The 17,954-nt window shown below is 39.8% G+C and overlaps 1 protein-coding gene across 1 annotated transcript in view; it reads left to right on the top strand.

Annotated features, from left to right (window-relative positions):
* The window catches only part of PIEZO2 (piezo-type mechanosensitive ion channel component 2), a 428,995-nt gene that overhangs the window by 157,093 nt on the left and 253,948 nt on the right, over positions 1-17,954 (top strand). The window contains exon 3 of the mRNA XM_015414359.1: positions 1,698-1,823. Within this exon, the coding sequence (XP_015269845.1) occupies positions 1,698-1,823 (126 nt within the window). The remainder of the gene's footprint in view (positions 1-1,697; positions 1,824-17,954) is intronic.

Raw genomic sequence — 17,954 nt, 5'->3', positions numbered from 1 at the left:
TGTCAGATAAAGAGCACGGGGGGGGGGGGATCCTATGAACTAAAAGCTTTAAAAAAATATCCAGATCTTTTTTGTGATCTTTTCCTGGGTCTTCTAGGGGTGCATGTGCTACTGTGCAGCAGCTAGTAAACTACCAATAGCTTACGTGAATAACCAATTTTGATGTGCTCTTTTGTTGGTCATATACTTCTATTACATATAACCCCATGTTCATCATCCTTTATACTGTCTCTAAGGTATATTTAAATCATGCCCTTTGCTTGGTTAAATGTTAGGATCATGCATACCAGGAAGTTGGCAGCTGTACATAAATCCTCCCAATGCACATGGTTACCATGTTGAGTGAAAGGGGCAATGTGGGAATTTTCAGCTTTGGTACTCATGAGCCAGAACTTTGAAAAATCAGGGTTTCATGTAGTGCATATGGAGTCTGTACATATGTGCAGAATATGCACACTATCCATTTCAGACAGCATGGCAACAACGTATATTGGGAGGGTTGTGGGTAGCACGTGCCTCTGATATGTGTGGCCGAAAGGCTCCTGATATGTGCAATTGTAAGTCAGAAAAGGCTTAGCACCAACAGACAAATGACAAGTACCTTTTTATATTTTGCAATTTGGAAATATTCCTTTGGCAATAATGAGAAGTATGTTCAGTCTGACAAAATATTTTGTTAGCAAAATGGGTACCTTGCTTATGTGAACTTGCCAGGTAAAGAGTATTACTGGCTTGAAGAGCGGTATTGTCTATTGATGGAAAGGATGCAGCTCAGTTCTAATACTATTCTGGGCACAAAAACCTCTAGAAAAAACAGGAAGCCCTGCAAAATGTTTAGAGTATGATTTTCCCGTACCTATTTAGTCCCTTTTCTGTTTGCATTTCTAAATCCAGTTTTCTTGAATCATATTTTACTGTAAATTTTATCACAGCTTCCCCTGCATTCTTGTCAATAACAGTATCTCTGTTTGCATTCTAATTTCTTGAATTATTATAATGTCATAATTAAAGGAATAACGTAAGCTAAAAACTGTATTTTGTGTAGAAGTAATGCTAGTAATGCTTTTATAGGGAGAAACAAAATTTGTATAATCATACTTCTAATACCACATAGAAATCAAACTTTTGCTTTTAATGTGTTTAAAAGAAAATTTCCCCCAATTACTATAAAATCTGGATATGTTGCTTTGCTTTGTTTTATCCAAAATCACAACAAAGTGTAAATGCTAGTTTGCCAGTCAGACATAATACTCAGATTTACACCATATACAGAGAAGAGCAAAATACCATACTTTGATGGAATGTAGTGCTATGCCTCAGAAGACTATGCTGATCATTTCAAATTCTTTGTTTTATTTCTTTGGTTTTTTTGCTTTGTTTTACTCAACATGTACATCCTTTATATGAAATATACTAAAAGTTTACAATAAAGGGGGAGGTGGTATTGCAATATGTGATTATGTTTCTTTCAACCATTCCTTTTGTTTCTAGCTTACATGTAGGGGGAGGATTTTTCCACATTTTATACCTTTATTTGGTATAATGTCTAGTATGTTGCACAATAAAGTTATGAAATTTAATATCTAATTTTAGAAACTTCTTAATATACAAAGGAATAGTTTTATTATTTCTTTGCATCTTTTTATGTAGGACAGTTTTGTCACATTAAATTAATTGCTTTCCTTTTTCCCCCCCAGGACATACAGGACGGTTACTAAAATCCCTGTGTTTCATGAGTCTAACGTTTCTGCTTCTGCACATTATCTTTCAAATCACAATAAACAGCCTTGAAGCCCAAAGAACCATTGAACCTGGTTATCATTGTAAGTATCATTTTTAAGTTTCAAACAATTGGCACAGCTCTTTAAATGGATATGCAAAAACCATCATTGCTTTTGTTGTTGTGGTTACTAAGGTTTGTGTTATAATTGTGTTGCTGGAGAAGTGCTTTCCTTGGGCTTACTGTTAGAGTAACTTAACAAAACAAGATTTAGGTTTGCCAAGCTTCTGAGATTCAAATCTCTGTAGACTGAATATATAAAAAGAACACACTTCACTTTTCTCAGCAGAAGCTGTGGAAAGTGAAGTTAGCTGCTACCATTTTGGAGTATCCACACCTTAAAGTTTAGTGTAATGGTTTAGGCTTTACTTGTGGTCATGATGTCATATCTGAATGGCTGCTCATCCTGTATCAACAAAAATCTGTGGAGATTTCTCCATTAGTCCACATGTTTGCATTTTTAATGCATGCTGAAACATTTAGCTTGAAAATTTCACTTTGGGTTTTGATCATTTCTGTACCAGTCAAGGCCTTCCCTATGTATAATTTGAACTATGGGTAGGCAAAACTTAAACTGCAAAATACAAGGAAATAAATATAATTACAGGTAGTTTCTAATTGTTAAACTTCACCTAAGCAAAGAGGTTAGGTCAAAGTTGGTGATATAGAAGAGAAAGAATGAGTCAAGAAGACAAGCTTACTAACATTATTCTCACCGTAGTTAATAAATGCATCCAGTATGATTCCTCCTTTGTTAATTCATTAACAAATTATACACGTTGAAAGTAATTACTCGAATGAACAACTGAATGCATGGTATTTTTGAATAAAAAGTCCTTTGGCAATATATATCATTAAGATAGGTACCTCTTACACTGGGATGAAAATGTCATTATCCTTTGCTTTCGTGTGTTATTAATATTGTTTCTACTCCACCAAAATATTCTTTATATCAGTCTGAGTAAACAATTACAAAGCATAAAATTAAATTTCAGACTACGTTTACCATTTAAAATTCTGTGGATATAGTGCCAACCTTGGACAAAATGAGCCAACAAACTGAGCAACAGCTTGGGGGCACCATAGAAGATGATTAATTATCAGTTATTTAATTTATTAATATCATGTGGGGGGGGATTCTGGCATTGCCCCCTGTTCTCTGGTACTGCTTCACAGGTTATACTATAGAGTTTTGGGCAAACCCTAGAGCATCAACCTGATACAAAGACATCACTTCCCTTTTTGTGCTGGAAATGATATTGCACAATGGTGCGATGCTGGTCCCTACTTCCCAATATCTCCTGGCACACTCTTAATGTGTCTCCGCTCTACATGGAGCATCATCTGGATTTTCTGTCTTGATTATCATATCTTGAGCCAGCTGTAGCATTTTCACATATCTGAAACTAGTTTTATTGCTTGCTATGTCTTTCATCATGAGTAGACTTCAACCAAATATGTGAAATGAAATTTGTTCCCTGCATAGAAACTTCACTGGGGCTGCTGTGGTACAGTGCTATCCCAAGCATTTTTACTCAGAAGAAAGCTTCTTAGAGTTCAGTGGGGCATAAGGATTGCCACCTTAATCTCCTTCAGCAAAACCAGAAAGGAGTCTTGTGGCATTTTAAACACCGAGAGATTTAAGCATTAGGAGGAAAGACTCCCACTTCAGCAGCAGTGTATTTAGTAGAAGTATATTTACTAACATGGAGGAGGCAGAGAAAGAAAGACCAGGTGTAACAAGGGTTAAAATACCATGACTTCCAAGAGTTTTTGACACCAGTGTACAAAATTCAAAGGTACACAAGATAAGCACAGCGACCATCATTCACTTATTATACTTCTGAATTTTGCAGAGAAGTGCCACAGACTTCTGAAGTGTTTTTTCTTTTAACCCACTGTTAACATTTTTCTTCTTCCTGTGATTCTGGGGTTCCCCTTCAGGCACCTAATGAAGTTGGCTCCAACCAATGGAAACTTAATGGAAACTTACGCTTCAATATACATTAGTCTTTAAGGTGCTACAAGACTCCTTTCTGTTTTTACCAAAGACAATGAAAGGGCTTGATTGTCTTTACGTTAGGACTGTTTCTGACAGGCGGCATCTTAAGGACGTTTTATTCCTGAGGTAAAAGAATGTATGTAGGATGAAGACGGTTTAGAAACAATTGTGCTTTAGACAATTCAGACACAGGGAACTTTTAAATCTATTTTTAAAGAATGTGCCTAAATACTGTACATTATACTAGTAGAAGTATATCATCACCTTTAGGATTCATCTTATACATACGTACACATACAGAAACTATTTCTGACTCTGCCAGAGGACACTGGGCTGAACAGTTTACTACAGGTCATACTTACCAGAAACTGGGATCTGATGGGTACAGCACTAACAGTATTGCACGAAAGGAGTCTGTCCAGATACTACTTAGGATTGCCAACTCTGGCCTGAGAAATTCCTTTGAGATTTGGGGGTGCTGCCCATGCATGGGGGAATTTGGGGAGGAATTTCATCTAGAATCATTCCAGTCTCAGTATACACACTGCTGAAGTAAGCATATCATCTAGAACCTATGGCATACTATAGAGTCTTCTTTCTGAAGCTCTCTTTTTCTCCAAGGGAATTGATTGCTGTAGTCTGGAGATCACTTGTAATTCCTGCAGACCTCCAGGCCACACCTGGAGGATGGCAACCTAGTGCTACATCATTTCTGCCAAACAGATCCACAGTAACTCAGAGCTTAAAATACATCCTAGGCTGGCATTGTTAACTGGATTTTATTTTGGCAGGCTGGCAGCAAGTCTGACTTGTTAAAAATGGGAAAAGCTGGTCAAAATAAAACTAGAAATTCAAGCTGTTAGCCGAATTGCTGTATTTACAGCAATTGGCAATTCATAAATGGGTTCTTGCCAGTTTATACCAAGGTCCTGTTCCCACCAAGGGTTACCAGAGAAAGATAACGAGGCTGTTGTTGTTAAAATAAATGTCTTTTACTTAAAGAATAAATCTCATACAAACAATACTGATGCACTCACACGTTCAATCAAGTTCCTTAGAATTACAGTATTCAAATAAGCACAGTTGCATTAGCAGGTGGGGGTGATGATGGGTAATACTTATCTGTCTCGCAGCTTTGGTTGTTCCAATGAAGAATGGATGGGGAGAAATGGAAACTAAAGGGAGTTCGCACACGACCAGAACCAGCCAGAACGTGTGGGTCTCTTGACTGCAGATCAAGAGATCAAAGTAAAGGCAAGGGTTTGGGGATAGCAAGTGAGACTTAAGAGGAGTAAAAAGCAGACAGGGGTTGTTGCGGGGGTTGCTAGCTAGTTGATCAAGTAGGAGGGGCCAGGTGACTGGTTCTCTCCTTTTCTAGTGAGTTCAAGAGATGGGCGGTAACCGTGCCAACCTCTTGGCCCACCTACCTGTTAGTCCGTCCCAAAAACAATCCTATTGGTTGCCTGTAGGAGTGGGAGGTTACCTATAGGGAGTGGCCAATATTGTAATCTAAAACCTTACTCAAAGAAGGGCATCTAGGCAGGTGTGAAAACCTTGGCGTCAGGATGCTCCATTGTAGTGTTGATGAAGCTGGCCATTCTCATTGTGAACCAAATGTCCATTTGGCAGGAAATACCAATGCAGGAACAAAGCAGTGATGTTTCGTACGTGACCACAAATGATTCTGCAGTGGGGGCTGTCTCTGCTCAAGCTGTTGTTTCTTATTGTTCACAATAATGGAGGTGTGTGCTTCTTCACCAGGCTGGTAACTGTATAGCTGAAACCTTATTTACATGTAAGGCTTGTGCAGGCACCTTCTATGTGTAGTATCACAACAGGTGACCTAAAGTGTACAGTTCTCTGAGCCTATGTGTGTGTGTGTGTGTGTGTGTGCACAGTCCATTGTGTGTAGCAATAAATATAGTCCATAAAGCAAAATATCAAGTTCATTTTCTAACATGAGATATATGTCAGTTTTTCTTACTTACAGCTGGGAGGGGAGACTCGTGGTAGGAATCCCAAATCCCCCCCCCTTTGCCAAGCCTGGCCAGGCTCCAAGCTGTCCCCCACCAACTACTGAGCCCAGCATCCTCCTGCCATGGCTGGGCTCAGTGCAGCTGCCAGCCTCAGCCCTGCTGTGAATGGGTTTGGCTTGATGTGGCTGCCAGCTACTGCTGGGCTCAGTGCGGCTGCCAGCCTCCTCTGCTGCTGCCACGCCCAGGCTCAGTGCAGCTGCTGGCCTCCGCTGCCATGGCTGCCAACCTCCGCTGCCAGGCCAGACTGGAACAGCTCCTTCTGGGCTCAGTGGGCTCTTGGGCTGCACGACCAGCGCCACTGGACCTAGTGAGGCTTCCCTGGCTGCGCATGCCACTAAACCCAGCATGGCTCCCCTGTCTCACCATCAGCCACCTGACGTGGGGGGGATTTAAACCCCCTGTGTATTTTTTAAAAAAATTCAGTTTTCTGAACACCTGGAGAGTGCCCAAGTTTGCTGAAAAGTTTAGCCTCCAAGTGTCCCTGGTCCGCAGATTTAGCTAGCCATAGATCGGAGCTACACATGGCTAATAGTATATAGATTTCTCTTTTATGATGACTAGAATAGTTTAATCTATTGTCTTTTCATTATTGCTTCATTAGTGTTTTTTTTCTATAATCTGTGTTTTGGTACTCACCTCCTCCTGCTGCTACTTTCTTTTTTCTGATTATGTTCAGTTTTGTTTGCCTTCTCTCGATGGCTGAGAGTTAGACCAAGTTTCCTGTTGGGATCTTTAATAGTATTTTAAACTATTCTGTTTTATGCTGTGTCATAACAGATAATTTCATCATTTAGACAAAGGCAAACTTCAAATCAGTATGTAATTTTAGAAATTATATCCAGTCTCTGTTCTAGATGATACTATATATGAAACAGCCAAATTCATCAAAAAAGTATTTAGGCTAGAAGAATTTGGATGTCTCGAGAACAGGCAAACCCTAAAGAACCCAAACTGTATATGTTCATGCATCTGCCAGACAACAAGGTTGAAGAGAAGAAGAAGAAGAAGAGATTGGATTTATACCTCGCCCTTCACTTGGAGTCTCAGAGCGGCTTACAAACTCCTTTCCCTTCCCCTTCCCACAACAGACACCCTGTGAGGTGGGTGGGACTGAGAGAACTCTGACAGAAACTGCTCTTTTTCAAGGACAGCTGTGCCAGAGCTTGTGACTGACCCAAGGTCACATCAGCAGGTGCAAGTGGAGGAGTGGGGAATCAAACCCGGTTCTCCCAGATTAGAGTCCGCACACTTAACCACTACACCAAACTGGCTCTGTCCAAGGCAATATGTGAAGAAGCTGTGTCTATGCTGGTGTAAATTGTGAATAAGTGAACAAGTCTGATGTAAGCAAACCAGTAAAGTATTGTATTCACACACTACCCTGATACTGTTGTTCTTGAAAATTCTGTATATTTATATGTGGAATTTCTTCTTTTCATCCATTATAGAGAAGGATTTGAATGAATAAAAGTAAGATTCCACATAAGGAATCTGCAAGAGCTAAAACAATCTGGACAAACAAATGATTTCTTGAGAAATATAATTATACAAACAAATCAAAATTCAGCTCACACATTCTGGCAACAATCACCATTTCAGTACGGGAACATTGAACGTAGTATATATAAAATAGGTTCATTTTACTTTTATAACCTGCTCTCCCATCCATGACCCCTCTCTTTTTAAAACACAGGCATCTTAGTTAAAGGAGAAAAAGTAACCTTATGTTTCAAATGCTTTAAACCTTTTAAAAGACTTGTTGTTAGAACAACTGTAGCATTTACAAGTACAGATTCCTTGGAAGGGGGTCCTGTTTTCTCAGAGCCTGATAAATATTACCTGACACCAGTAAAATTTGTCTTTAAATGCTTACTTTTACACCAGATTTCTGGTTTGCTAAAGGATGCATTGTTTGGGTTTGAAATTATCACACAAAGAAAAATAAAGAAGTTGATAGATAAATGAGAGATGATGAGTCTTTGGGAAACTTCACTAAATTTGGGTTGGTCTGTTCATTTTCCTAGGAGAAGGCTGTTCAAATTACTATTACCAAGATTGTCATTTTAACAATTAATTGCAATGATAAAAAGTAGCTTTTGTATCAACATCTGTTCAATTATATTGAGTATATGTACCTTGTGAAACCCTTCAGTTTGCATGAGGTAAAAATAGCTGGTCAATTAAATATTAGTCTCACTATAATGATGGATAATTGGAAGGTATTTCCATTAACGAAAGATTTGTTCTACCATTAATTTATGTAAAAGGAAGAATGTGTTCTTTACATAACGTTACAACACTCTGATGCGTTTTCAGTTACTCCCGGCTGAGTACCGGATCCACTTTAAGGTTCTAGTTCTAACCTTTAAGGCCCTAAATGGTCTGGGAACAAGATACCTGCGGAGACCGCCTCTCCTGGTATGTCCCCCAAAGAGCTTTGTGCTCTGAAGAGCAAAACTTGCTGGTGATCCCTGGCCCAAGAGATATCCAGCTGTCCTCAACCAGGGCCAGGGCCCTTTTGGCCCTGACCCTGCCCTGGTGGAACTCTGCTTGGTGACATCTGGACCCTGCGGGACCTAGTACAATTCTGCAGAGTGTGCAAGACAGAGATGTCCCACCGGGCCTACAGTTGAGGACAGCAACAGCCTCACCACTCCAGAGTATGTGCCATCAGTGACTTAGATTGTATTTTATTGATTTTACTGTAACTGACTGTATAGCCTATATTTCTGATTTATTTATGTATTTAACAATGTTGTACACTGCCCTTAGCCCTTCAGAGGGAGGGCAGTTTATAAATTAAATAAATAATTTACCTTCTTAGATTGCAGTGTGTGTTAGAACTGGGTGCCATATATACTGACTGGTTTGACAAATATGACAGATCTTAATTTGAACTACTTCCAACATTTTCAGTGCTAATTGCAAATTTAAAAAATTGAATTGTTACTTCCACACTGAAATAATTTGCGTGCTTAAATACGAAATAAAGAACTTGTCTGAATTCCCTTAAGCTTTCACAGTATGTAAGATTTCTCTACAATTCTGGTTTATAAGCAAGAAAAAAAGCCCTTTAATCTTTTAAGCATCCAGTTTGATAGCATAATAAACTGCAAATTAATAAAGGTTTCTGGTTGGCAATTTTGGCACTCTGTGTATGCTTTTATGTCACGGGGGAAGCATTAGCAATAGCAGTTAGAGAAACTATAGCAATGGAGGACTTCAATTTCTTGATGACAGATTACCGTGTCCCTGTACGCATTTATGTGATAAAAGTATCCTGACCCCACCAAAACCCTGTCTTTGGATCAATGTAAATTTGTTTTTGAATTGGGTACTGCATTAGCTTTCCTGTCTTCATTTTTTCTGTTATGTCTGATTTTTGTTGTTTGAAGATTCCCATATCTGACATGCCATTTTTATATATAACAGACAATATAGGATAATAAGCATTAGAAAGATGTGGAAATATATGTTTAAAAATAACAGTTGTTATGCTACTTATGGATTCATTTTGCTCATCCAGATGCAAGCATAACTGGAATTGGGGTTCCACACAGCAAGTAATAAAAACCCATATTCCTACTGTCCTATATGTGTACTTGGAAATACTCCCTTTTTGCAAAGATTCCATTCTCCCTGGAATTTTGTCTTTTGTTCTTTGTTTCCAGTTTATTTAATTACTTCTGTTCTCTCCTGGCTGGCTGGTCTTCTCTTGTAATGTATGAATAAATAGTTAACTAGTTACACATTTTCCTTTGTGGGGAGGGAGATATAAGCATTCCATTTTACTTTATAGCAAATCAAAGTTACTGCTCATAATTTAAAAAGTATTATTATTTGTTCTTGGCTAACTACAGAGGGTCCCTCCCTAAGGAAACGAGAGCTTATAACATACCCTAGATTATTGAATGCCCCAAGAGAACTCATCTGTGGGAGAAAACAGGAAGTAATTAATCAGGAAAAAGAAGGAAGCAGTGAAAGTTTAAAGAGATAGTAGCCATTGGGAAATCAATTTTGGTTGTGCAGGATAGCTTGTCAGTACAATTTTCCTTTAAGTAAAAGAAAATGTGACAGACTAGTTGACTGCTATTGTAGGGATTCTCTTAAAAAAAAAACCTGAGTAAATGAGGATTCCAGACTAAATGGCTAGTGTGGAACAAGCCCAATTAAATTATGGCCTGACTCCCAAAGAGAATTTACAATGGACCTTTGTAACTGTAAAGAACTGTAACTGTAAAGAAATCTCGTTATGAATTCATGCCTGGTGTAGTGTTCAAGATACCACTCTGCTTTTTGTAAGTACAGGCACTTATCAAATTATATTGTCTCTCCAGGTGCCGTAATTTTCATTTGTCTGCATTGCAACTGATTTATTGTAACGATCTCATCTTGCAAATTACATTATATAAAGTACAAAATAGTATTTAATGAGAATACGGTATTCAAGGGTACCAGTTTTATAACTACTATTTCAGATTAAATGCCTTAATCTCCACCCCACTCCAGTGATAGAGCTGTGAGTTTCCTGGAAATATTTAAATCATGGAAAAATATTCCAGGGGGGAAATGGAAACTCAAGGGTGAGAAATTAAAATATGTGCAGTGCTTATTTTCTTATGTATCCTCAATTTGTTTTTCTGGCTTTAAATCAAGACTTAACAATGTTTCCTTGGCTCTAGGAGCCTGCCCAGAAATTTACCAAGTGTTGCCATTGCTACCATCTTGTTCCTCTCCCCCACTGCTGCTCCTGCCTCCTTAGTCTCCTCCAATCCTCCATGCATTGCCATGTCCTCATCCTCCTGCTACTTTTCTTCCTCAGAGTTTTTAGACAATAAAATCTTTTTTCTAATAAAGACTGTGATCTCACAAGATCTTGGTCATCATTTCTTCATTGGAGTTGTTTCAGCACGTGGTCCTTCATCAACAATAACGACTTATTTTTATCACCTGATATTACTTGTTTGTCTTTTGTTATCCAAATCTATATAGAATATCTAGAGAGTTTTTTGTTTTTAGAAGAATCTCCTTTTGCCAAAATGTATGTTGGGTTCTCTTAACTATCAAGAAACGGCATTTATAAAGAGTCAACTCAACGTCACAACTTGCTGCATATTCAAATACAAGCTCATTATTGGACTTTGACAGAAATGAAGCCCCTATTTGATCTCTGGCCTCATAGATTTTGTAATACTACAGTTTTGAACTAGACTCTGTTGGCTTTGATATGATACTGTACTTGGTGATTTTATGTTATACTTGGGCTGGCTTGTTACCCCTTCAAAACAAAAGGCTAGTGTTTCCTCAGCTAAACAATAATTAAGTGTTTTTGCATCACATAGGTTGTTTTAGTGGCATTAAACTAAATTATCCCTGGAGAGAAACTTGAGTAGTATTTAGTTTAATAAACTAGCCAGAATAATGTAGCTATGTCTGTGCTCTGTCAGTGATATGGACCTTTTCCGCATGCTCGAGTTATTCCTGATTTTCTTGGGAGCTGATCCACAAGCACTGGAAATTGGAATTAGTTTGATTAGTTTGAGCAGAACTCCTTCACATGCCTGCCCTCTGTTCATTTTTTATAGTTGTGGAGTCAGTGTATTTTCTTCTGTATGTGGCTTACATAATGAGGATTTTCAAGGAAGGGTGCTGTCATTATCGGTGTCATTATTGGTGGTGTCACAGCACTCCCCTTATATATTTAAAAGGCCATAAAATATCAATATAATGCTGTAGTGTAGTAATGATAGTTTAAGCAGGCTGAATTCCTAGCTTTCATTTTTAACAAGTAAGTCTCTATCTCCTTCCATTGTGGACATATAAGGAAAAAGGCATATCTCTGCAAGGGAAGAGACTAGAGACTTTTTAAAAAGAAAGTTGGGAATTCAGGGAACCTGCTTAAACGATCATTACTACATTATATTGATATTTTAGGACCATTTTTTTAAAAAAATGAAATCACTGTCTTGGGGGAGAGGGAGTGGTTTAACAAGTGATGACAGTCCAATCATTCAAAAGTGGGATGGAGATAGGTGGAACAAAGAAATCCAATAAAAACATTAGACAATAGAAAAAAGCTGACTCAAAATCAACTTCCAGAAAAACATTGGGGTAAAAGTGGTCTCAAAAGAGCTGGGGAGGGGGGAAGAGGGGGAACAAACCAAAAAACCATAGTGAAAACTAAAGGCACAGAAATACATGCAGAAATCAGAGTTAAACCAAAGTGGCAGGGGGCCAGAACAGATGAAAAAAACCTATACGGAAAAGCCAGTTTGGTGTCGTGGTTAAGTCTGCAGACTCTAACCTGGGAGAACTGGGTTTGATTCTCCACCCCTCCACTTGCACCTAGCTGGATGACCTTGGGCAAGCCGTAGTTCTGATAAGAGCTGTCCTTGAAAAAGAGCAGTTTCTGTCAGAGCTCTCTCAGCCCCACCTACCTCACAGGGTGTCTGTTGTGGGGAGGGGGAGGAGTTTTTCAGCCACTCTGATACACCTTTGGGTAGTGAAGGGTGGGATATAAATCCAATATCTTCTTCTTCTCTTCTTTTTGAGAAGGGTGGCAAGCTAGAAGCGTCAAAATAGAAGCAGAAATATGGGCAGGGGAATGGGCAGAGATGACTAAAGCCACGCCAAATAGTGTGCTTATTATTACCTCTGAACTGGAAGCTGAAGAGCCAAAAGGTCTGGGAAGAGACCATTTTCACATACCCTGGGGCAACACCATGATAACTGCGAAGTGACCTCTGGACTGCCATAAAACAGTGCAGAATCTGGAAAGAGCTGCAATGCAGAGGGAATGTGACAGCGGGATGCAATGTGGAGGGAGATTCTGCTTCTGATGTGGCTGTGGATAAACTGCGGGGGAACAGACAGAGTGCAGAATCAGCCTTGAAGTCAGGGAGTCTCATGGAATGTAGAACAGAGAGTGGCTGCAGTGGGAAGGGTAAAAACTGAGAAGTCCCTCTTGTTCATAAACAGATATCCCTTTCCATGTGGCATTTCCAATCTCATTAGGCCAGTGGCAGCTATGGTGCAGATAGGTTTTGTGCCAACTTAGTTCACTTTCCCTTTAGAATGGCTGTGAGTCACTGTTCTCAGCTACGTAATATCTTTTCATGATAATTACATGCTGCATTCAGCATTGGAAGGGGTCAAGTACAAAAGCCAAGAACCACGCTGCATATTGTGGTATGATATGCGTGTGTCATTGCAGTCTGGCATAATACACAGCAAGGCTAATGGTCAGTCAAATCTGTGTCTACTTACTTATTTGCTGGTGGAACAATTTATTGGGTAGACTCTAATGAGTTATGTCTTTCTAAGAACTTATGATAATGGTTTATGCTATACTTGTCCTACTGTTTAAATTTTACTTAGAATAATGTTGAAGATTATTTTACATGTAAATCCCCTTTTACTTTTAAGTAGAAGCAAACTGTGTTTCAAATTAAAAGTGCATTTACAGCCTTATATTGCTCAATGTAATATACTTTTACACATTCAGTAAATATATGGTGGAGGAAACAGGAGGTTCTAAAACTGCATTTTAAGCATATATCATAGGTTCTGTTTAATTTCCTGCTGTTATTCCATAACAGTTCAGAATGCTAGTATTCTTTGCATTTCTGCTCTTGAAATAATTATGGCCTGCTTCCATGACTTGTTAATTACCATGTAGAAACCCAGAAGTATTTTAGGTATTTATTTTTTAATAACTATCACATCGATCAAGTTTCCATGTCAGATTTCCTTACAGAAAAATTATTTATTTTTCTCATGGCATGAATATATTATTTACTGAAAATGATGTTTGTTTAGACCTGATGAATCAAACATGCATTGTTTAAAAATACCATCTGTATGTTCATTGAAACTGTATGCCTTCTTAATGTTCATAATACAAACCAAATAGAAGAATCAGACACGCAGCCGGTGCTTTCTTGGGGGGGGGGGGAGCACGATCTAAGGCTTTCTTGAAATCCATAGTGGCTGTGACAGACATGGAGACAAATCTGTTTGCTTGTTTATTTTTTAAACTCGATAATTGTTTGGTCCTTACAAAGACAATGCAGTTGACCTGCTGTGAAAATTTTAAATAAAACTCCGGCTGCACATGCAGATTTTAGCTTTATTCACAGACAGTTTCCTTGGATCAATGTGTAAGACTGTCTCCCCCTTTTTACATTTGTTTTTCTACTAAATAGTTGCCACTTCTATGTGGTGGCTGCCATACCAAGTCAGGTCTGTATAAAGATTTCTGCTCATGTGGTTTAGGTTCTTGGCATGTTTGCCAACCATGCAAGTGGCTCCTAACCCCTTGGGACATTTGTAGATTGTGTGGTTTGTAAATGTGCCCAGAATCATAGGAAGTATGTGGGCAGAATTTTATACATGTATCTGGCCCAAGAAGGGAGGTAGAGGCCATATTTCCTTTTGAACAAACTACACTGATATCCACACCTTAATATCTCTCTGAAAATATCTCTCTGAAAAATGTTTCTCAGCCATACATTAAACTGCTCACAACATAAAAGCAACACAATGCACAGAAATTATGATTGTTTGGTATCCAGCTTTCTTTAGTTAACACTTCAAAGGTTTGTGCAGCAAATATACATTGATTTAATTCTTAGCATGTTGTTACCTATCAGAAGTCTTTTTTTAATTCTTTGCCTTTAAGAAGATCGTACAAATATCAGTAGATTGAGAGCAAAAGGAAGTTATGAAAAGGATGTATGATGTCACATTTATTGTTATCTACAGTGACATAAAACCCATGTGTGAACACATCTTTGACATTTGCCAGATGGCAGAGGAACTTATTTGGCGTTCTGCCTTTGTTTTAAACAGATGTGCATCTGATTAACTTCCTTGCTTAAGTATCTTTTGCAGATTTCAGCCAACATTTCAGGCAGCATATTTAATGAAAACATATATGAAAACCCTAATCAAAATGCCTTTCAGGAAGATGACTTGTTGGAAGGAGGAAGGCAGGGAAGGAAGAGAGGGTTAGAGCAGAAAATATAGTAGAAAAAACAGACATTTCTTTCATCCTCAACCCTACCAGATAGATATGCTCATTGATACAGGAGGAATAGCAGACCTATGTGTACATCACACAATTTATTTTAACATCTTTTGTTGAACATTATAAAGGATAATGAAAATACAATATTGGCTAGCTTGCACAGATCTGACTAGGAAAATATCTGCTGGAACAAATTGCTCAAGTTTATGTAGTATTCAATGGACTGATATTTTACCTTTTTCTTTTGGGTGAATATTGTGTGTGTGTGTAGACTGACATTATCTTTTTAATGGCCCTTCTTGATATTGGTGAAAGGTGTTACAAAATGGATTTAATCTTAAAGGCTGGTTCTTTGTTGACGTAAATAAACTGATTGTCCTGATTGCACATAAAATAGCACATTTATTCTACTTAAGGAGGGAGAATATAAAACTAGAATCATAAGTACATGAACATCTCTTTCTTTGAATGGGCGAATGGACAGAAGTGTATGTGTTCATACATTTTGTTTTTGCGGGCCCAGGGGACAGAGGGGGAATGCGGGTGAGAAATGACATGCAAAACTAACAGATTTTTGGAAAAACAAAGAGGCCACAGCTTTATTGAGAAAATTACAAGAGCACTGGTGCAGCATGGGAACAGATCCAGAATCGGGTGACCTGCCTTCAACCCAATAACCCTCACACCCCAGCCAGTCTGCTGGGTGTGCAACTGAGGAGTGGAAAATCCAAGGAGCCATGTGGGCTCCAGCCACTGTGTGATTCCCTTGCCACCTGGTGGTGAGAGCCCTGCTGGCAGCCCTTGAGCTGGGCTTGCCATTGAATTAACTCTACCCCAAAACCCCTTAAGAGAGTCCCCAGAAAATGGAATGCGGGCACATAGGCACTGCTCCCCAGCCAAAGGATCCACCCCAGTGCCCAAAGTGCCACAAGAGCCAGGGGGGTGACTGCCTCCTCTGTTCCTGCTAATGCTTGTATGCATGTAACCAATGAAACAACTCATCCCAAATGCCATATGCGTAATATCCATGCCCCATTCAGATGTGCATGCCATTTACCCTGTAAAGGGCCAGGTGCCGATAACTGATGTCCAGGTGGCCAATAACCTATCTGCCCAATGATTCAACCACCTTCACTGCTGCCTTCCATGTTTTTCTCCTAGCCACTTTGTCTGGTGATATGGCCCCGTGCCACTTGGCATTCAAAGAGGCCAGACCAGATCAGGCATGTGTCATGGAAGCCAGGAGTGGAAAGTTTCTAAGTCTACAGCCATGGATCACAACAGCACTATCTCTTTCTGGGCAGGTAGATCATTTTTACCAAGTTGGATGACCAAGGCATCCAGAGTTCCCAAGTGTGACACTTGACACAAAACAGTAGCAAGGAGAGAAGGCCAACAAATCCCTTCATCCAGGTGATTCGTAGTTGGTCACCAAGGCCCAAGTCTTCCCCCCATCCGGATGACCAGGCATACATTCCTGCCCAGTAGACAATGCTGTGGCCCACGAACCACTGACTTGAGATGACCTGGGGAAACTGAAAGACACAAGCATTAATGCACTTGCCAATCAAACTGGCATATGTAAGACTGAAGCTCACCAATGGCCAATTGCACAAATCCGTTCCACTGGGAGACCTAATACTGAGGCCACCCTGGCAGCACCATTATGGAAAGACTGCATGCTAAAAACCAAGGGAGGAAGCCCCAGAGCAGTGATGCTAGTACACAAAGCACTAAGAGACTGAAACCTAGAGAGGCAAGACCTGTCAGCATGCATGAAGAAAGTGTTGGAATAGGAGTGCCTGATATGGGGATAGTTCAACATGAAATGGATTGGGTGGGGCAGATCTGGAGGCAAAGAAAGAAGGAGGATCTGTGTGCCTCACCCTAACTGGTTAGTCTTGGAGCACCAGAAGTGTATGTGCAGGTCATTGTGCTGGATGCGGTGCAATAGGGTCCTCCCAGAATGGTCCCGGCATGAAGGCACAAGCAGCTCATTGCTGCAAAAAGCTTGGAGAAACGACGACTGAGGGGTGACATGACCGAAGTTTATAAGATTATGCATGGGATAGAGCAGGTAGAGAAAGAAGTACTTTTCTCCCTTTCTCACAATACAAGAACTGGTGGGCACTCAGTGAAATTGCTGAGCCGTCAGGATAGAACAGATAAAAGGAAGTACTTCTTCACCCAAAGAGTGATTAACACATGGAATTCACTGCCACAGGAGGTGGCGGCAGCTACAAGCATGGACAGTTTCAAGCGGGAATTAGATAAGCATATGGAGCAGAGGTCCATCAGTGGCTATTAGCCACAATGTAAGAACATAAGAACATAAGAGACGCCAATGTTGGATCAGGCCAAAGGCCCATCCAGTCCAACACTCTGTGTCACACAATGGCCAGAAATACCAGGTGCCATCAGGAGGTCCACCAGTGGGGCCAGGACATTAGAAGCCCTCCCACTGTTGACCCCCCCCCCAAGCACCAAGAAGACAGAGCATCACTTGCCCCATAGCCCCTATCTATACCTTGTGGCTAATAGCCACTGATGGACCTCTGCTCCATATGCTTTTCTAATTCCCTTTTGAAGCCGTCCATGCTTGTAGCCACCACCACTTCCGGTGGCAATGAATTCCATGTGTTAATCACTCTTTGGCTGAACAAGTACTTCCTTTTATCCGTTCTAACCCGACCACTCAGCAATTTCACTGAGTGCCCACGAGTTCTTGTATTGTGAGAAAGGGAGAAAAGTACCTCTTTCTCTACCTGCTCTATCCCATGCATAATCTTATAAACCTCAATCATGTCACCCCTCAGTCGTCGTTTCTCCAAGCTAAAGAGCCCTAAGCACTTTAACCTTTCCTCATAGGGAAAGTGTTCCAACCCTTTTATCATTCGAGTTGCCCTTTTCTGCACTTTTTCCAAAGCTATTTATAATATCCTTTTTAAGGTGTGGTGACCAGAACTGCACACAGTATTCCAAATGAGGTCGCACCATTGATTTATATAGGGGCATTATGATATTGGCTGATGTGTTTTCAATATCCTTCCTAATAATCCCCAGCATAGCATTGGCCTTTTTTATTGCAGTCACACACTGTCTCGACAT

This window comes from Gekko japonicus, unplaced genomic scaffold (genome assembly GCF_001447785.1).
Source record: "Gekko japonicus isolate JY-2015 unplaced genomic scaffold, Gekko_japonicus_V1.1 scaffold157, whole genome shotgun sequence".
NCBI lineage: Eukaryota > Metazoa > Chordata > Lepidosauria > Squamata > Gekkonidae > Gekko > Gekko japonicus.
Note: the sequence above shows the minus strand (reverse complement) of the source record. Positions and strands in the feature narration are given on the sequence as shown.